General features: G+C 42.2%; 1 protein-coding gene across 11 annotated transcripts in view; it reads right to left on the bottom strand.

The window, feature by feature from the left end:
• LOC109891203 (nck-associated protein 5-like) overlaps positions 1-21,793 on the bottom strand; it is a 102,813-nt gene that overhangs the window by 37,317 nt on the left and 43,703 nt on the right. For 2 of the 11 annotated variants that reach the window (XM_031825327.1, XM_031825328.1), the window contains exons 3-5: positions 8,951-9,092; positions 7,250-7,319; positions 2,662-2,687 (exon numbers count right to left, since the gene is read on the bottom strand). The exons of 2 other annotated variants lie outside the window; for them this stretch is intronic. In XM_031825327.1, coding sequence (XP_031681187.1) covers positions 2,662-2,687; positions 7,250-7,319; positions 8,951-8,983 — 129 coding nt within the window. In that variant the 5' untranslated portion in view covers positions 8,984-9,092. Of the gene's footprint in view, positions 1-2,661; positions 2,688-7,249; positions 7,320-8,950; positions 9,093-21,342; positions 21,766-21,793 lie in introns of those variants that run through there. 7 more of the 11 variants (XM_031825329.1, XM_031825335.1, XM_020483562.2 and 4 more) reach the window with 6 other exon arrangements.

Below are 21,793 nucleotides of genomic sequence, written 5' to 3'. Positions count from 1 at the left end.
CAACCCAAGGGGGGGCGCCAACCCAGACAGAAAGATCACATCAGTGACTCAACCCACTCAAGTGACGTTACCACTCCACTAGGTCTCCCTGTCATGGCTTTTGCGGCATCAGTACAGAACATGAGCAGCAGCTACGTTTGGCTTCATACGGGGCCGTTAGTGGAATTCCCGTTAGAGAGTGATGGATAATTTGATTTAGTTAACCTTTATTTAACTAGGCAAGTCAGTTCAAATTAAAAACTTCAGGCTAGAGTCCTTCTTTCTCAATTTCCGCCGTGCCCAAAGTTAACTGCCTGTTGCTCAGGCTCTGAAGCCAGGATATGCATATAATTGGTACCATTGGAAAGAAAACATTTTGAAGTTTGTAGAAATGTTAAAATAATGTAGGAGACTATAACACAATAGAACAATAGATATGGTAGAAGAAAATCAAAAGAAAAACCAATCAGAATTGTTTTCTTTTTTGAGAGCCCATGCTCTTACAATGGAAGGTATTGGGAAATAATTAAATCTAGCTCCCAGTATGCAATTCCATTGGCTTTCAAAGGGTGTCAAAACTCTATGTTCAATGTTTCAGGCTGGTTTCTTCCAAAACGAGTAAGAATAATGAGTTTTAGTATTGGGACACACTATTGGAAATTCATGTTTGGGTGCCCGAGGAAGACACACCTGCTAATATCGGTTTCCTATTGAACATACTTCTTTCCGTATGAAATATTAGTTTGATAACATTTGAGGGTATCTGAGGAATCAATAGAAACGTATTTTGACTTGTTTTAACAAAGTATAGCGGTAGATTTTTGGATTCCTTTCTCTGCATGTTGAACGAGTTTTAAGGATATAAAGAAGGATTTGATCTATTTGTGAATTTATGAAACCTCTGCCGGTGGAAAAATATTTTGATGTGGGGCGCCGTCCTCAAACAATCGCATGGCACGCTTTCGCTGTAATGGCTACTGTAAATCGGACAGTGCTAGACAACAATAGACAACAATACATCACACAAAGCAGCCACAACTGTCAGTAAGAGTGTCCATGATTGAGTCTTTGAAGAGTTTGAGATAAAAAAACATCCAGTTTGAGTGTTTGATGCAGCTCGTTCCAGTTGCTAGCTGCAGTGAACTGAAAAGAAGACCCCCCCAGGGATGTGTGCGCATTGGGGACCTTTAACAGAATGTGACTAGATGTTAATTATTTGGTATAGGCTACCTGTATTTGACATTGTGTTGTTATTTCACTGAACACTAGGTGGTTTAATTTGATTTTTGGCAGTGTAACGAAGCTACTCAGGCAATAAAAAAACCTCACCCAAATGTATAGCCCCGTTGGAAAATATAATTGGACCGTTTGAAAATGCGGAAAAAAAAAATATATATATATATATATATATATATATATATATATATACACACAAAAAAAAAAGGTGAATCTCCATTTTTATTTGGCGTACCCCCGACAGCATTGCGCGTACCCCTTCACCCTACCCCAGTTTGGGAATACCTGGTAGAGGGTGAAGTTGCTCCTAGAAGCTGATACTGGGTAAATGTAGCATATTCCAGCTAAAGGGTTAATGGGGCAATCAGCTGTTGAAAAAAGAACAAAGCGTACTGCCTGCCATTGTTTTTCTATGGATGCAAGGACTGACCATCCATGATATAAAAATAGTTTTAACTATATTTTGAGGCTATACAGTGTTTGTTTACATTTACTTCGTTTACAAACATTGGAGTAAAACAAGCTTGTATTTTGAGTTCTGATGGGGTACGACAGTTGAACTTGGCTCATGAAGCATTTCAAAGTTACATTCTTCAAGAATCAATGGATGCATATAATTAAATTATATGCCCAAAAATGGATTAACAACTGCTGATTGCCCCTTTAAGTTTAGCATTAGGAGAGGGGACCTATACCTAGGGGTAAAGTCAACCCGAAGCTTAGTATTGGGGGCATGGTCTGGAACACTTAAGAGAGAGAGGTTGGGGACACGGTTGGTAATAATGTCACTCCACACAATAACAACATCATGTTTTACACTCTTTCCAGGGTGATAATTAAAGAGGATTTTATATTTTCAACTACATTTCACCTTTCCACTCTCTCTGCTTTTGGTAACGGTGACTGTTTTCAATAGTGATAGTGACAATGAAAAGAGGATTAACTGAGATTTAAATGAAGAACGCGGAGGCTGAATTATAAAAAGCTTTACGTATCTATTGTAACACCTCTGAGCACACGCATGGCGATCACATGAATGAAGCAGGGGATGGTCGTCTAGATATTACAGTTTATTTTACTCTCCAGGTCAACCATGGCTGAGCAAGAGGTGCCAAGACTCATGGCATCAGAAGCTCTGTGGTTTTACAAAGTTGCCAGAATCAGCCTCGTACGAACCATCCTGATCTCACAAGCTTACAATCTGGAAGGGTAAAGTCTGGGAATTCCCCCCCCCCCCCCAAAAGACATTATATAGATGATTAACAAAAGATGCACACAACAGAATTCATAACTTTTTGTGGTGAATGTGAATTTAAAAAACTGTTTTGATAATGGTTTTCATACACATACCGTGTCCATAATGTAGAGGCCTATGGGATATTCATTGAAGAGGTAAGGGAGGAGGATGATAAATGTGATCTGCATTACATACCAATACCTACTTACATAACTTTTTATGCCTCCTCGTATACCTGCAGATAGACACAAAAGTGAGCAGTTCAGTCATCTGCACGCAATACAGCTAGCCTTCAACATATTCTTACCTCTTTGTTGATTGATATCCATTGAATTGTGTCCATTTTCTGTTTTAGAAAGATTGTCAAAAATGTAAAAAGATAGTCAAAAATGTAAAAAGATAGATGGTATCATCATAAAACAAAATAAATGTAGGTCATACAAGGGACAAACCTTAACTGAAAAATCTCCTCAGTTTAAGGTAAGTGCCTGCACCTGCTGTCCTTTCAAATCAAAATGTTTCAGTTGGGTTCCTGCAAGAACCCCCACCAACTAAGGAGGTTCCTCGATGAATCCCACCTCCTATGAGGTTCTTGGAAGAACCTTTTAGATGCCATTTTCAGTGTCAAGAACCATAAGGTTCTTCGAAGAACTTTGAGGAACTTAGAAGAAGCCTTGTTGAACCCCACATTTTTTTGAGATCATGAATACGGACTTGCTAATGTGCAAAAATTCTGGCATGTCCCTCTGCACTCTGATGTCTAGGAAGATTAACTCACTTAACCCCAACATTTGCCCAAGTTATAAAGTTCCTTTTGTTGCTTTAACAAAGTCATTTCTGAAGATGATTGTTTATTTAATGTGATTAGTTATTCATTTTATTAGGTAAAAAAAAAAAACTCATTTTAAGTTGAACCCTGTTACATAAAATTCACTTGATTTTTAATATGGTGAAATGATTCCTTTTGAAAAAAAAAATTCCCAAAAGAAACATTGAACATCTAATAGTTAAATCATAGTGTAAAAGCAAGTGAGCTGGTTCTATTCTTTTTGGCAATTTCTGCTGTTTTGTGATGGGACAACTGAGTGGGTCAAGCATGATATGTCAACCCTGTTACCCATAGATCGACAGGCTAGAAATGTTTTAATGTGAAATATTTTGCAAAGCTTGCCTTCAATTGCCCCTCCCTGTTACACAAAACAAGCTTCCATTCCACCTGTCACAAGGTGATTTATGGCTGATTTGCATTTTTTTCTGCATTTTGTATCATATTGTATTTATGTGTTTTGTATCATATTGTACACAACAGATGATGAAACACACATTGTAAAAGTGTGTTTTCCGATAGTTGCTGCTTGAAAATACAATCTACACAGGAGCTTCTAATCAGCAGGTTCGCATGGGGTGGTAGTTTTGGCTTTCCATGGTGACATCACCATGTGGTAAATTGGTTAATAGACCAATACATTATTTTTGTTCCAAGCCTTTCTGCCAATAATAGCTAGTTTTTAGTTTTCCCCTCCCCACTCAGACCACTCCTAGACAGTCCTAGCAAATTTCTTGTTTGAGAAATAGGTTTGTCCATTTTCATTTAAATCTATTACAGAAAAGTACTTAATTGTTACCCAGAAATTATTTGATATTGAATTAAAAATGGCTGCATTGGGCCTTTAAAATTAAATCAACCTGTCAACTCATACTTTATTTAGCACTTACTATAGTCATTTTTTAAATTTAACCTTGAGATGGAAAAGTACAATGTTAAAAAATTATGCAAAGATTTATTTGTTTCCCCCACCAAATTACACTACCCAAAAGGGACTGATTTCGTGGAACGACCCAACATGACTAGTGGGTGTTGCAATACAAAGCCATATTTATGCCGATAATATGTTAGAACAAGTCACAAAAAGCTTAATAATGATGGAGAACACATGAGACTCATAAAAAAAAAGGTATGGGGTGCCAGAGAGAAGTAAAGAGAAACTCTCTCAGATGAAGAGTGCACAAGGTGCCGCTTTGAAGCACACTTCAGAGAGACTGTTCGGGTCGGTTCAAGGCAAGAGTTCTTCCTTTGCATGACTGCCAGGGTTGCGACAGCCAGCAGTAATGGTTGGTTTATTGTCCAGTGCAGCTGTTTAGAGCTGAGGTAACGGATTCTTTGAACAGGGGATTAATGTAAGGATGGATCAAAGAGAACAAGGCTGCATGCCAGAGTCTGAAGATGCACTATTATAAGGAGTAGGGTGCCATTTGGAACGCACTCTATCTAGGCCAAACAGATAAAGTATTCTCAGGGACATGTGATTTGTGCCACATGCCGGCTTGGATCAATACATTGATGGCACTGCAGCCTCCTCCTCTCCCATGTATCCCGTTTTCTGAGAATCCAAAATAAACAGGGCAGTTGTATATCCAGACTTGGGTAGGGAGCTTATTTTCACCAAGCCACATAAAAAAAAAAGGTAAAAAGAGAACACTGACATTTTATAAATTTGTAATATATTCCATTTGCATGCATACATTTGTTACATATTGGTGATCCCAGGAATCAAACCCACTATCCTGGTTTTGCAAGAGCCATGCTCTACTAACAGCTACAGTTCCTTCCCATTTTCCCATCCTTTTCCTAACCATCCTTCACCTTTCCTATCTGTCTTTCCCCTTTTCCTATCTTTCCGCAGATCAGTGCGCTGTTCCCTTCTTATTTTGTGATGGATGTCTGACTGACTTGAGAGAGCTTAGGTTTCGGGTTTTGATTCAGCTAAGAATATAAATCGATATGGCCGGTGTGGTTCAGCGATTAGTGCCGTGGACCCCAGCAGACATGTATTGTATATCCTACCAGAGTAGTCATGGATTTGTATCAGACCCACTACCCTTCTGACTCTCAATCTCTCCTATCTTAATAAAATAAATAAAACCCACAACAATAAATAAATAAACAAATATATATATATATATATATATATATATATATATATATATATATATAAATAAATAAGAGAAGAATAACTCAAATAGACTTAGTAGATTCAGTCAAATAGACTCATGGTGGTGAACATGTGCACGTCATTGGAGGCTCCTCATAGGAGGAAGGGGAGGACCATCCTACTCAGTGATAAAAAAAAAAAAATATTAAAACACATACTTTTTAGATAAAACTATACAAAATATAATCATGTCACCAAAAAAATTTGATTAAAACATAATATTTTGCAATGAAGGTCTACAGTGGGCTCAACATCACTCTGTAGGGTAGAGACTTCAATACAAAACCTAGGAGGCTCATGGTTCTCATCCCCTTCCACAGACTTACACAGTAATTATGAGCTCATGCAGCATGAACTGACATGTCCACCCAATCAAAAGATCAGAGCATGAATCTAGTACTGAAAGCATAAGAGGCAGCTAGCTAGCACTGCAGTGCATAACATGTGGTGAGTAGTTGACTCAGAGAGAAAGACAATAGTTTAACAGTTAAATTAATTTCTTCCAAAATGAAGGAAAAGCAAAAGTAAAAAAAAAATTCCACTTTCAGTTTCACTTAGCTAGCATTTTCTAGCTATCTAGTTTAGCCTACTCAAACACCCTGCTCAGACAGAGGGATGCTATGTTAGCTAGCTGGCTATGACTATCCAACACGACTTGGAAGAGTTGCAGTGTTAAGGTAAGCTTTTGGTTTTACAAATGTATTGCCACTGTGGCCCGTGGGTTTAGGTGCAAAACGGCTTACTGACTGTACACTAACATTACTGCATTATTGCAGCAGGTTCACTAATGCCTTAATTCTATTAGCTATGTTGACAATGATGTTACTTTAGCTAATATGATGACAATGATGTAGGCTGTGTGTAGCAGTTATGATATGGTTTGGAAAGTTTTTTTTGCCTGGTCACATACAGCTGATGTGTTGTGCATTGAAATCCACACATGACGAAGGGAAAAGATGAGGAGAGAGCATAGTTGCGAGAAGGAATACAATGTGGCTGTTATGAAAGTGAACTGTGTTTATGCGTGATCAGGGGTATATTCATTCCTGCCGATTCTGTTCAAAATGTTTCTTAAACTGAAACAAATGGGGATAAACATACCTGAATTTGTCCAATAGAAACTCTCGCTTGCAACTGTTGGACTATGATTACACCCTATATTAGCTAGATGCAGGCAAGAGTTTGTAAGGCGGTGTTGTCCATGTGTCGATCACCTCAAATTTCTCTCGATCTGTGCGCCCCTACGTTGTAAACTTTCATTTATAGGCTAGGCTGTAGCAACCTCATGATGGGTATAGGGAAAATGTAATAGCCTAAACCTATTGCTGTTATATTTAACTGGGTGAATGGAATATGAAGGACATTCAACCAATATGCTGAAATAAGGCCATGCTCATAAAAAAAAAATGATCTTCCTCCCGCATCTTAAACATCACTGACCGCCACTGGGATAAATATACCTGAATTTGTCTAATAGAAACTCTCATTTGCAACTGTTGGACTAATGATTACACCCTAGATCAGCTAGATGCAGGCAAGATTGTGTAAGGCATGTAATGAATGTGTCACTGTTTGTGCACCTACGTTGTAAACTAATTCGTAGGCTATAGCAACCTCATGACGGGTATAGGGAAAATTAAATCTATCAATGTTACATTGAGCGGCGTGGACGGAATATGAATGACATTCATCCAATATGCTGTAATAGAAATAAGGCCATGCTCATAAAAAAAAAAAATCCTCCTCCCTAATCCTAAATGGTACCCACCACCACTGGTGTACGTGTGTAGGAGGGGGTACCCACCGGTGAGGCTGGCTAAACAATGTGCAGAAAGGTCAGTAATGATGCCGTTCAGCCCCGCTCTGCAATTTACCTGAGAAACACACAAAAAGACTAAATGTTAGTCTCACACTATTCCCAGGGTAAATCATTTAGTTTAACATCTTACCTAAAAGACAAGACACACCAAAACATTGTAATTCCACAAAGGTCAAGAATTGCATTAACTGGTCACAAAAAAAGCTAAACCTATGTTCTAGGGCTGATCCCACTTAGTGAACTGGTTGATTGTTTAGTAGATATGCTGTTGGTCGACAGATCTTTTAGTAGAGCAGTGACAAATATATAAAAATAGTGGACTAATCCATTGCAGACACTGTGGGGATGGCCCACCAGTATCACCAGTAGTACATTTACCTTTAGTTACCATAAGTTCTCACCTACGTTTGTTTGTTACGGTATTTTCTGCTAATGCAGTCAATATTTTATTGATACAGTCTTACTGTTGTCATTGTAGGAGTGGACACATTTTTTGCAGAGCGCACAACCTAGGCTACACTTGTGAGTAAACAGTTTTGATTTATTTCATTCCATTTACAAGTCCGTGACCGAGTTACCTGCCGCTAGGTGTACATAATGTTTTGCAAGTATATCGATAAACTTACAAACACTTGTATTGTTTTCGCTGTAAAACATCATTTCAAAATCTGAGACGACAGGGTGATTAACAGAAGGCTAAGCTGTGTTTCGCTATATTTCACTTGTGTTTTCATGAATATAAATATTTTCTAGTAAGATTATTTGACCGTTGCGCTATGCTATTTAGCGTAGTTGATGACAATTATCCCAGATCCGGGATGGGTGCTTCCAAGAGGTTTTCTTGCAGAGCGCACAACCTAGGCTACACTTGTGAGTAAACCGTTTTGATTTATTTCATTCCATTTACAAGTTGTCAATTTATTAATTGGTCTTTTGTTTGAAGCGCTCCTGTCAATCTTGAGTAAGGACACGCACCTGATTCGGCATTGAAGTAGGCATAAGCTACCTGGCCTGCATGCAAATGTAGGCATAAGCTACCTGGCCTACATGCAAATGTCGGCCTATAAATGTGCACGGTTGGGGATCTGATACTATTTCTGATTGTCTTAACTCCCCATCACTGCAGAGCTTCTCAAAGTTATTTTTTCTTCACCTCAAACAGCAAGTAAACAAAGTCTGTTTTTACATCCATTGAGAATGACAAGTTTGTCAATGTAGCCCATTTGAAAAATGTTTCCAGCGCTCTCCCTTTTGATAACCACTCAGCATGAAAGGGGAAGAAAATGCATGCTCTGATCTGGTGGAAACGATAACTGCACTCAAAATGGAAAAGGTTGCCGACCGCTGGTACAGTTGGAAGTTTACATACATTTAGGTTAGAGTTATTAAAACGTATTTTTCAACCACTCCACAAATGTCTTATTGACAAACTATAGTTTTGGCAAGTTTACTTTGTACATGACACAAGTCATTTTCCCAACAATTGTTTACAGATTATTTAACTTATAATTCACTGTATCACAATTCCAGTGGGTCAGAAGTTTACATGCACTAAGTTGACTGTGCCTTTAAACAGCTTAGAAAAATTGCAGAAAATGATGTCATGGCTTTAGAAGCTTCTGATAGGCTAATTTACATATTTTGAGTCGATTGAAGGTGTACCTGTGGATGTATTTCAAGGCCTACCTTCAAACTCAGTGCCTCTTTGCTGGACATCATGGGAAAATCAAAAGAAATCAGCCAAAACCTCAGAAATTTTTGGGGGAGCTCCACAAGTCTGGTTCATCCTTGGGAGCAATTTCCAAATGCCTGAAGGTACCATGTACATCTGTACAAACAATAGAACACAAGTATAAACACCATGGGACCACACAGCCGTCATACCGCTCAGGAAGGAGACGTGTTCTGTCTCCTAGAGATGAATATACTTTGGTGCGAAAAGTGCAAATCAATCCCAGAACAACAGCAAAGGACCCTGTGAAGATTCTAGAGGAAACCGGTACAAAAGTATCTATATCCACAGTAAAACGAGTCCTATATCGACATAACCTAAAAGGCCGCTCAGCAAAGAAAAAGCCACTGCTCCAAAACTGCCATAAAAAGACAGACTACAGTTTGCAACTGCACATGGGGACAAAGATCGTACAGAGGAAATGCCCTCTGGTCTGATGAAACAAAAATAGAACTGTTTGGCCATAACGACCATCGTTATGTTTGGAGGAAAAAGGGGGAGGCTTGCAAGCCGAAGGACACCATCCCAACCGTGAAGCATGGGGGTGGCAGCATCATGTTGTGGGGGGTGCTTTGCTGCAGGAGGGACTGGTGCACTTCACAAAATAGATGACATCATGAAGAAAGGAAAATTATGTGGATATATTGAAGCAACATCTCAAGACATCAGTCAGGAAGTTAAAGCTTGGTCACAAATGGGTCTTCCAAATGGAAAATGACCCCAAGCATACTTCCAAAGTTGTGGAAAAATGGTTTAAGGATAACAAAGTCAAGGTATTTGAGTGGCCATCACAAAGCCCTGACCTCAATCTTATAGAAAATGTGTGGGCAGAACTGAAAAAGTGTGTGCGTGCAAGGAAGCCTACAAACCTGACTCAGTTACACCAGCTCTGTCAGGAGGAATGGGCCAAAATTCACCCAACTTATTGTGGAAGACTACCTGAAACGTTTGACCCAAGTTAAACAATTTAAAAGGCAATGCTACCAAATATGAATTGTGTATGTAAACTTCTGACCCACTGGGAATGTGATGAAAGAAATAAAAGCTGAAATAAATAATTCTCTACTATTATTCTGACATTTCACATTGTTAAAATAAAGTGGTGATCCTAACTGACCTAAGACAGGGAATTTTTACTCTGATTAAATGTCAGGAATTGTAAAAAACGGAGTTTAAATGTATTTAGCTAAGGTGTATGTATACTTCCGACTTCAACTGTATAGCCTAACGGCAAAATCTGCAGAGGCCAGCAGCAGCGGGAGGTGAGTCAGGAACAGGTTTTTTCCTTCTGGTTAGGCTATATTGATCTCTGGCTCCCTCTTTAGTAATTTGTGTCTTAAATGTTAAATCTCAGTGCTTAAAGCATCAGACAAGCTCAGTAGCTTACATATAGTTGACTTTATTCAAACATAGAAAAATACACGGTCGACCAAGATTTTCTTTTCAGGGACAGCCCTAATATTTTCACCATCTTCGCAGCGATCCTCGTTGAGTGTTTGCCATAGCATGTGGCATTTAACATGCGAAACAAGACACACCAAAAACAGCCTATCACAGCCAGTCCACATCATTGACATTTACAGTGCCCTATATTAGCCATATAAACATACGACATCCTCTATCCAACCGGGCAGATAAATAACTGAAATCAAGCTACAGACACGAGACACTATGTGATATTAGGTTCACTTAACTGATCCATCCGTTATGCTGGTCTTCTCTGGCATTTCCAAATCACCAGATAAGTGCTACATCTATCTATTTTATCCAGGTTTAGTTTGAGTAACCTTTTCCAAATAAAAACTTATAGCAATAAAAGCTCCCGCCCATTTCCAACTATGTTTTGGTCAGTGGAACAACAGACATACTGCAGAGCATAAATCACAGCAGGTTTGTATGCGTGAAGCTAATAGTACCGCAGATGGTAAAGCAGGACACCACAATGCATTGTTTCACATTAGCTCGAACCCTGTAAAAGCAGTACCTAACTAACTCAAAGCTCAGGGTTTGCACTTTACCTGCAGGGCAAAATTCAAAGTGGTTAGTGAACTAATGGTTATGTGGGGTGGTAAGTTCAAAGATGTGGTTGTGGTCTGAGATCTCATTGGGAGTGGATCAGATGTTTCGGTGTCGGCCCGATGTAATGCACAGCGTTCACACGTCAGGAAAGAGGAATTTGTGGACAGAAAGCATTGCCAAATATGGAAGCTTATGTTACCGATTGAGAGCAAAAAGCTGATTCATCACCAGAGTGAAAGCTGATAGACCAGTGTGAAAAGCGAGTGTGAAAAGCAAGGAGAGAAACAAAGGCAAAAAAAACAAAAAAAACTCTGCAATGAAAGATGCTTGTCAAGCATTTTTATCCACTCCCCCCTCTCCAGACCATGTTCCTCTCACTGTCTGTCCCACATCACTTCTGACAGGCAGTTCCCCATCCCAGCCCCCCTGGACTCCCACAGACCCCTTCAGGGGCCAATACTTAATCCTGTTAAATCATGTCAACCCTTCCCAGAATTACATTAGCACTTGAGAGCATCTTCCATATCCACCCAGGGTTTCCCTCTATAGACAGCACAGACAGACAGGGCTGCCAGGTTTTTTTTTGTATTTTTTTGTATTTTTATTTTTTATTTTTATTTCACCTTTATTTAACCAGGTAGGCTAGTTGAGAACAAGTTCTCATTTGCAACTGCGACCTGGCCAAGATAAAGCATAGCAGTGTGAGCAGACAACAAAGAGTTACACATGGAGTAAACAATTAACAAGTCAATAACACAGTAGAAACCAAAGGGGGAGTCTATATATAATGTGTGCAAAAGGCATGAGGAGGTAGGCAAATAATTACAATTTTGCAGATTAACACTGGAGTGATGAATGATCAGATGGTCATGTACAGGTAGAGATATTGGTGTGCAAAAGAGCAGAAAAGTAAATAAATAAAAACAGTATGGGGATGAGGTAGGTGAGAAAGGGTGGGCTATTTACCAAGACTATGTACAGCTGCAGCGATCGGTTAGCCGCTCAGATAGCTGATGTTTGAAGTTGGTGAGGGAGATAAAAGTCTCCAACTTCAGCGATTTTTGCAATTCGTTCCAGTCACAGGCAGCAGAGTACTGGAACGAAAGGCGGCCAAATGAGGTGTTGGCTTTAGGGATGATCAGTGAGATACACCTGCTGGAGCGCGTGCTACGGATGGGTGTTGCCATCGTGACCAGTGAGCTGAGATAAGGCGGAGCTTTACCTAGCATGGACTTGTAGATGACCTGGAGCCAGTGGGTCTGGCGACGAATATGTAGCGAGGGCCAGCCGACTAGAGCATACAAGTCGCAGTGGTGGGTGGTATAAGGTGCTTTAGTGACGAAACGGATGGCACTGTGATAGACTGCATCCAGTTTGCTGAGTAGTGTTGGAAGCCATTTTGTAGATGACATCGCCGAAGTCGAGGATCGGTAGGATAGTCAGTTTTACTAGGGTAAGCTTGGCGGCGTGAGTGAAGGAGGCTTTGTTGCGGAATAGAAAGCAGACTCTTGATTTGATTTTCGATTGGAGATGTTTGATATGAGTCTGGAAGGAGAGTTTGCAGTCTAGCCAGACACCTAGGTACTTATAGAAGTCCACATATTCTAGGTCGGAACCATCCAGTGTGGTGATGCTAGTCGGGCATGCGGGTGCAGGCAGCGACCGGTTGAAAAGCATGCATTTGGTTTTACTAGCGTTTAAGAGCAGTTGGAGGCCACGGAAGGAGTGTTGTATGGCATTGAAGCTTGTTTGGAGGTTAGATAGCACAGTGTCCAAAGACGGGCCGAAGGTATATAGAATGGTGTCGTCTGCGTAGAGGTGGATCAGGGAATCGCCCGCAGCAAGAGCAACATCATTGATATACACAGAGAAAAGAGTCGGCCCGAGAATTGAACCCTGTGGCACCCCCATAGAGACTGCCAGAGGACCAGACAGCATGCCCTCCGATTTGACGCACTGAACTCTGTCTGCAAAGTAATTGGTGAACCAGGCAAGGCAGTCATCCGAAAAACCGAGGCTCCTGAGTCTGCCGATAAGAATATGGTGATTGACAGAGTCGAAAGCCTTGGCAAGGTCGATGAAGACGGCTGCACAGTACTGTCTTTTATCGATGGCGGTTATGATATCGTTGAGTACCTTGAGTGTGGCTGAGGTGCACCCATGACCGGCTCGGAAACCAGATTGCACAGCGGAGAAGGTGCGGTGGGATTCGAGATGGTCAGTGACCTGTTTGTTGACTTGGCTTTCGAAGACCTTAGATAGGCAGGGCAGGATGGATATAGGTCTGTAACAGTTTGGGTCCAGGGTGTCTCCCCCTTTGAAGAGGGGGATGACTGCGGCAGCTTTCCAATCCTTGGGGATCTCAGACGATATGAAAGAGAGGTTGAACAGGCTGGTAATAGGGGTTGCGACAATGGTGGCAGATAGTTTCAGAAATAGAGGGTCCAGATTGTCAAGCCCAGCTGATTTGTACGGGTCCAGGTTTTGCAGCTCTTTCAGAACATCTGCTATCTGGATTTGGTTAAAGGAGAACCTGGAGAGGCTTGGGCGAGGAGCTGCGGGGGGGGCGGAGCTGTTGGCCGAGGTTGAAGTAGCCAGGCGGAAGGCATGGCCAGCCGTTGAGAAATGCTTATTGAAGTTTTCGATAATCATGGATTTATCAGTGGTGACCGTGTTACCTAGCCTCAGTGCAGTGGGCAGCTGGGAGGAGGTGCTCTTGTTCTCCATGGACTTCACGGTGTCCCAGAACTTTTTGGAGTTGGAGCTACAGGATGCAAACTTCTGCCTGAAGAAGCTGGCCTTAGCTTTCCTGACTGACTGCGTGTATTGGTTCCAGACTTCCCTGAACAGTTGCATATCACGGGGACTATTCGATGCTATTGCAGTCCGCCACAGGATGTTTTTGTGCTGGTCGAGGGCAGTCAGATCTGGGGTGAACCAAGGGCTGTATCTGTTCTTAGTTCTGCATTTTTTGAACGGAGCATGCTTATCTAAAATGGTGAGGAAGTTACTTTTAAAGAATGACCAGGCATCCTCAACTGACGGGATGAGGTCAATGTCCTTCCAGGATACCCGGGCCAGGTCGATTAGAAAGGCCTGCTCACAGAAGTGTTTTAGGGAGCGTTTGACAGTGATGAGGGGTGGTCGTTTGACTGCGGCTCCGTAGCGGATACAGGCAATGAGGCAGTGATCGCTGAGATCCTGGTTGAAGACAGCGGAGGTGTATTTGGAGGGCCAGTTGGTCAGGATGACGTCTATGAGGGTGCCCTTGTTTACAGAGTTAGGGTTGTACCTGGTGGGTTCCTTGATGATTTGTGTGAGATTGAGGGCATCTAGCTTAGATTGTAGGACTGGCGAGGTGTTAAGCATATCCCAGTTTAGGTCACCTAACAGAACAAACTCTGAAGCTAGATGGGGGGCGATCAATTCACAAATGGTGTCCAGGGCACAGCTGGGAGCTGAGGGGGGTCGGTAGCAGGCGGCAACCGTGAGAGACTTATTTCTGGAGAGAGTAATATTCAAAATTAGTAGTTCGAACTGTTTGGGTATGGACCTGGAAAGTATGACATTACTTTGCAGGCTATCTCTGCAGTAAAACGCAACTCCGCCCCCTTTGGCAGTTCTATCTTGACGGAAGATGTTATAGTTGGGTATGGAAATCTCTGAATTTTTGGTGGCCTTCCTGAGCCAGGATTCAGACACAGCAAGGACATCAGGGTTAGCAGAGTGTGCTAAAGCAGTGAGTAAAACAAACTTAGGGAGGATGCTTCTGATGTTGACATGCATGAAACCAAGGCTTTTTCGATCACAGAAGTCAACAAATGAGGGTGCCTGGGGACATGCAGGGCCTGGGTTTACCTCCACATCACCCGCGGAACAGAGAAGGAGTAGTATGAGGGTGCGGCTAAAGGCTATCAAAACTGGCCGCCTAGAGTGTTGGGGACAGAGAATAAGAGGAGCAGGTTTCTGGGCATGGTAGAATATATTCAGGGCATAATGCGCAGACAGGGGTATGGTGGGGTGCGGGTACAGCGGACGTAAGCCCAGGCACTGGGTGATGATGAGGGAGGTTGTATCTCTGGACATGCTGGTAGTAATGGGTGAGGTCACCGCATGTGTGGGAGGTGGGACAAAGGAGTTATCAGGGGCGTGAAGAGTGGAACTAGGGGCTCCATTGTGAACTAAAACAATGATAACTAACCTGAACAACAGTATACAAGGCATATTGACATTTGAGAGAGACATACAGCGAGGCATACAGTAATCACAGGTGTTGAATTGGGAAAGCTAGCTAAAACAGTAGGTGAGACAACAGCTAATCAGCTAGCACAACAACAGCAGGTAAAATGGCGTAGACTAGGCAACGGGGCCAACAGATAGAACAAACAAGCAGAATGGAGTACCGTGATTAATGGACAGTCCAGCGTGCATCAGCTATGTAGCCAAGAGATCAGTGTCCAGGGGGCAGCGGTGGATGGGGCAGGGAAGCTGGCCTGGCGAGTGTTATCCTGGTTTAAAAAAAACTAACAATGACTAAATAGCTTGTAGCTAGTTAGCTGGTTAGCTTCTGGAGGTTCTTGAGTGTTCTAAAAATAAATAAATAAATAAATAATAGGGATTCCGTATCACATTGGGTGAGGCAGGTCTCCGGAAGGTATAAACAAACTAAAAGTCAAAAGAGATAGAAAGTAAATATGGGTCCGGTGAGCGTTTGAGACGCGGCGATTCAGGCAGTTAGCAGGCCTGTGCTAACAAGCTAACAGTTTGTAGGCCCGGGCTAGACAAGGTAGCAGTTAGCGGGCCGGAGCTGGACAAGCTAGCAGTTAGCAGGCCGAATTAGCAAGCAGGGAGATAGCGAGGGCTAGAGAGTTAGCCTTTGGGGGACGTCGCGATGGGGTGAGTCTGTTTATTCCTCTTCATGCGATGACATCGGTAGACCGGTCGTGGGCCCGGGTATTGTAGCTCAGGAGTATGCTACGGTGGTAGCGCAGGTGCTACGGCCGGGCTAGCTTCAAGCTAAGTGGGTGGAAACGCTAGCCAGGAGTAATCCGAGGTTGCGGTTTAGCTAGATAGCTAGTTGCTGAAAAATCCAGCTGAAAGATGTTCCGTTTGCGGTGGGAATCCGGGGATGAAAAATAAATAGGTCCGTTGTGCTCTGGTTAAAGTCGCGTTGTACGAACAGGCGAGAGCTTTCCGAACTACAGGTTAGCTGATGACCGGTTAGCTGGAGACCGCTAGCATACCCGCTGGTTAGCTGGCTAGCTCCAGTTGAGGGGTCCCGAAGTAAATATAAATACTTTAGGAAAAATAGCTACATTGGGTGAGTCGGGTTGCAGGAGAGTATTTGGAAGCTTAGGGTTTAGCAAAATGTTTTCAAAGAGATATGTGGAGAAAATATGTAAAAAACGAAAAATAAACGATATATACAGGGACACGACAGGACAGGACGACCTACTGCTACGCCATCTTAGAATAATGGTGGGATGGAAGTTCACACCACCAAACAGGTGCTTCAGAGGAGCTCCTCACTTGTCTCAGACTCGATATCAGCTGCTGCCGCCTCCAAAAACCAAAAGACTGCAGCGGAATACTATACGGCATACAGCGGCATACAGTACTGTTAATTAAGCAGTCACATGTTAGGGGAATGCCTTCTATTTGGGGCAGAGAGAAAGATAAGGTAAGATAAAATAGTTTGATCAGCTCTGGCTGTCTCCCTTCAAACCTAATCGAGGTAATCCAACACATCAATATCAAAATAGATGATGCAAAGGTGCTAATAACATAATTGATATATCTATGCAGCAGAATGCTATCTTGCAGTAGATGACCTAATAACAGTGTTCTATCTACAGTGGGCTCTACATAGATTTAATCTAATCTCTAATCTACAAGGTAAAGTCTACACTGTGTCTGCATCTGGCAAATACAGACAACAATTACGAGGGTTGGGCTATAGCCTAACGTGCCAGTTTTTCCCCAACACACACGGCTGTTGAACAAGACTATGTATGGGCTGATTCCAATGCTGTGATCCTGTGAATCACTGCAATGATAATATGCCCTGAGGAATCAGCTGACAATGCATGGGAATGAGGGCCAGACCTATGAGGCCTGCCTTCACCAGCAGCCTCAGCAACACTGGGCTAGACAGTCTAAAACCACTCTGTCACTGTGCACCTGGAGGCTGGTAAGGGGGGTAAAGGCAGGCGGGCGGGCAGGAGGCGGGACATTCTTTCAGGATGAGTGTCAGGGAGGGTAATTGTCTGCCAGGAGTTGGTCTCACAGTTGGAGGCTCAGTGGGTTTGAAGGTTTTTTGGAGAGAGTCGGTATGTGGAGTCGACACACAAAAAATAAATAAGGCATAGAGGAAGCGAAAGAGTTATACACAGAGAGGATGACAGTAGGGATGGGTGATATATCGAATGTATGTTTTTGCGCAATATTCCAAATGCCTATCGCAGAATCAAGTTTTTTTTTGTATTTTTCGTTTTTATGAGGGTTTGTGTCTCCTTGTTCTCATGTCTTTTTGGTTTTGTCTCGTTCACTCCTTCTGTCCTGTCCACCTTCTCCTTTACACCAGAGATCTATATAATGACGAAATGCTCATGTCTCCACCCTAACAATGGGAGTCGTTGTCCCAAAGCCGGGAAGGTAGGCGACAAGGTTCAAAATATGCACATTGGGCATATTTTGGACAGATTTAGGCGAGAGTAAAACCTCTCGCTTGGCCTCTTTCTCCCGAGCACCTCCACCCTACCTCACAACGACAAAGATGAGCGATTACTTCTTCCTCTCTGACAAACGGTTTCAACTCGCTATTTGCATTTGAGGTTTGGTCCAACAGCATCGGACATATGGACACCGAAACACATGGAGACATTATTTGACTGTTAACTTTTTGAACAATACGCAGTTTGTTTCAACTACTCAAATTTCGAGCAGACACTACTAAAACGGATGTACAAATTAACATTAATGGAAAATGTATGCGCAGTTCGTCGCATTACGGTACCACGTATCGCTAGCTGCATTTAAGTCAAATAAAGATTGTTATACTAGCAGTTTAGTCTGTTTTATAAATACATTTTCTATAATGCCTGCTACATTATTATTGGATGTGCATTATGCATGTTTCTATAAAAAAAAAATAACAAAAAGGAAATCTTTATAAAAACAGACCTGAAAGCCAGATCAGTAATTATTGCACACACAACAAAGCAGGTACAACAATTTTGATAAAATAATGAAATTATTAGTGGGTCTTTTGGTTGTGGAAGGCATATATCAAGCCTAGGTATGATTTCACGAGCTCGGAATTCATTAGATTATTGCTGACTGTTTTAATTGCAGTGTATTTGACCTTTAACTGTTCAACAAAGCTTATTTAAAGAAAATATTTTTTTTAAATGTTGATGTATATCGTGAATTGCCCATAAGTTATAAAAAATGTAGATATGAGATTTAGGCCATATCGCCCAGCCCTAGATGAGTGGATAGAAAGGTGGCACAAGAGAAAGAAATATGGGAGACAGACCCATATAGAGATGGAGAAGGAGGGGGAGGTCGTGGGGGTGGATCGTCTACCCGTCTGAATGCAATGAAAAATAATTCTACCCTTGGGGCATTTCTATGCTCTTGCCAAGAGCCCCCATCCCCCCCAGCCCACTACCCACCCCTGTTTGGGATCTCTCCTTTCCCCAAAGACTGGGTTAGGGTACGATCACAGAAACTTGAATATTAATCCACACTCACATGCATGATAAGTCCCATTCCACCATAACTAGCTCATCAAAAGAACTCAAATATATGCAAATGTTAATTAAATCGAGTGCCGGGTGGGTGGAAAGGGAGGGGGAGTGATCTTAGCTGTGCTAAAAAAAGTCTGGTGCTTATAGGGGTTCAAAATACAGCAGATGAATCAAATCAGTCAAACAATAATACATTTGATCCAATGGCCCTTTGAACATGGCAGAGTAAGAATCTGCACATTCTCTGAAACAAACCACCATTTGTTGAAACTGATTGGTCATGGCAATGGGAGAAACTCGTGGAAAGGGCATAGAGGAACTGAGTCCGTAGGGTACAGCTACAGAGAAAAAGCTATGCAAGCGTTTTAAGAAAACTGTGCATCACTACTCCAATAAAAGAGCTGTGCCAGTTTGTTATAAGTCACAGGGTGAACTGCAAAGTTTGGATAACATGTACACTAAATCTTTCCCATCGTTAAATAAAATACAGATGCCAACATTAACAAAGAATTACAAGCTTATCAAAGAGCCAGACATCACTCATCAACCCCCCTTTGCAATCATTTTGGCCAACTCGGCAGAACAGACAGACAACCCCCACATCCATGTTTCTCAGACCTCAGCCAGACACAGAGTAGACTCACTTAGGATGCAGCACCCTATTCCCTTTATAGTGCACACATTAAGACCAGACCCCTACGGGCCCTGGTCAAAAGTAGTGCACTATATAGGGAATAGGGTCCCATTTGGGACGCATCCTCAAACTAGCCAGCCAAGTCTAAAGCGCAACCATCTTGATCAACTTTACCTCAAACTCCTAAGAGTTTGATCTCTTCTGAGAGTTACAGTCTATCTCTGACTGACTCAGTGCTGTGACATTGCAGTAGTCAGCAAAGTCACCAGACAGAGCGTAGCGGAACAGAACTGAACAGAACTTAGGCTGGTGCTGCTGAGGAGCTATAAAATCCCAGCCGGTCATTAAGGAGACAGATAAGCCAGTTTGAAGTATGAGGTTATCAACAGAAACAGCATCTGTCTGCATTTTAGTGGAGGACTCACTGTGTCCTAGAAGAGACATTAAAATACAGGACATTTTAGAGGCTTTGTGAGTCTTGTAAATTCACCATTCTCATCATGGTGTTTATTGATTTACACCATGATTTATTTTGAGCCCTTCGGTCTCTGTGAAGGTTGGTTGGCCGTTCGTTGAGGCACATGACAAAGTTAGTTGGCATGAATCAAACTCTGCTGACAACACTCAAAGTCACGGACTTGTCATCAAAGTCAATGAGCAAGTTGTCTAGCTCTTTGACCACATTCAAATGCATGGCATATATACCAACACTGGCGAGCCAACTGGCATGAATACCGCATGCTTAGAGGACTCCTGAAACAAGATCAAATACTGTGGACTGGCTCTCACACAAACACGTTAACAAGAACTCCATGTCTCTTCCTGGTCACTTTGACGAGACCAGAGTTTGTCCATTAAAATCAGTTTTTAAATGTGAACCTCTCTCAGTATGCGAAAACAGCAAGCAATACTAGTAAAAATCAGCACACTCAATACCTAGTGAGGACAGAGGAAAATCCAGTGTTCAAAACACTGAGGCACATACTAACTATATGCGCACAAACACGCACACAACACTACCCTCATTGCTAAGCCTTGTGTCAATACACCAGAGTACCACTTCCCCAGTGCTTATGACAGTTAATTAAGCAGTATGGAGGCCCCCACAACACTTAAAAAATCACTGGATCATTTGTTTAACCAAAGTTAAATATTAATATGGAAATATGATATAAAGCTTGACCATGTAAAACAAACAGAATGCTAGAGCAGGACACTGTTTCACCACAAACTCCAGGTTAATCTGACTCCAGTCAATGCTTTATGGTGATAATTGGAATAGGACCCTCATTTTCTTCGCTGTTTTGCCCATATTTTCTCTCAGTACAGTGATAGAGCTGTACTTATAATGTACCATGTGCCTGTAGTGTACACTAAGCATGCCCAAGCCAACTCTACTCTATAAACAGTTGCTTGAAGCTTTGTTGACACTACTTACACACAGTATAATATCACACTGCTGACTAAGTAGAGCAGCAATATCAAATGTAGCCTGCAGTGCCCCCTTTCCACCGACCCAAAGATGGATTAGTCCCCGAGGGCGTCTGGTTATGACTACGCCAAATCGAGTATTAGAGGCTAGTAGCTGATCCATGCCAATGAGTGACCCCTCATGCCTGCCCCTCTCCATAGCAGCCCAGCTGTTCTGCCTACCATCCTGCTCCCCCTCATCATGTACAGAGATTCTGATCCCCACCCGCCACAAAACCCAGGCAAAAACCTGCCAACCTGCGGATTTGCAGCCCGCTGACAAAATTAGATGCACACAGAGAGAAAAAACAACAAAGCAAATAAAAGCACTCATGTATACGAGTACAGGGAAACGTTTGTGTGTTCTAGAAAAAAAATTGTATACAGCAATCTAATGAACACATACAAATGCACATTAACACAGAAGTACACAATGCCATCCTCTTCTGAAAATACACTATAAAATACTCACACACAAAACTGCAACCAAAAACTGCACGTTAGTATCTCCCTCCTTTCTTCCAGTTCATCGCCCCTCTTCCCCCATCATCACCTCATAGGTCACTAGACGTTCCAGAGCTCCTGTTCCTCCACTGGGAAATGACTGGGATCAATATGGAATAAACCCTACGTACAGGAAAGAGATAATATCCACAGCACAGAATGCCTCTGCCAGGCAGCCACTGCTCCAGTCACTGTGTCAGCTGGGCCAGCCTCGTGCTGCAGTGACAGCCTCTCTCCCTCTGTTCCTACCCAGAGAGGAGGAGCAGGGGACGCGTGTTTTTTCTAGAGCTCTCTAACTGAGGCTCAGTGCTGAGACGTCAGGGCCATCCTAGTGCAGCAGTAGCAATGTTGACCTATTGTACGTGTCTGCAGTAGCGACTGCCATTGTTCCAGAGACCTAGCCGTGAGAGAACACTAAC

Source organism: Oncorhynchus kisutch, linkage group LG5 (genome assembly GCF_002021735.2).
Source record: "Oncorhynchus kisutch isolate 150728-3 linkage group LG5, Okis_V2, whole genome shotgun sequence".
Taxonomy (NCBI): Eukaryota; Metazoa; Chordata; class Actinopteri; order Salmoniformes; family Salmonidae; genus Oncorhynchus; species Oncorhynchus kisutch.
This window is presented reverse-complemented; position numbering and strand designations above follow the sequence as displayed.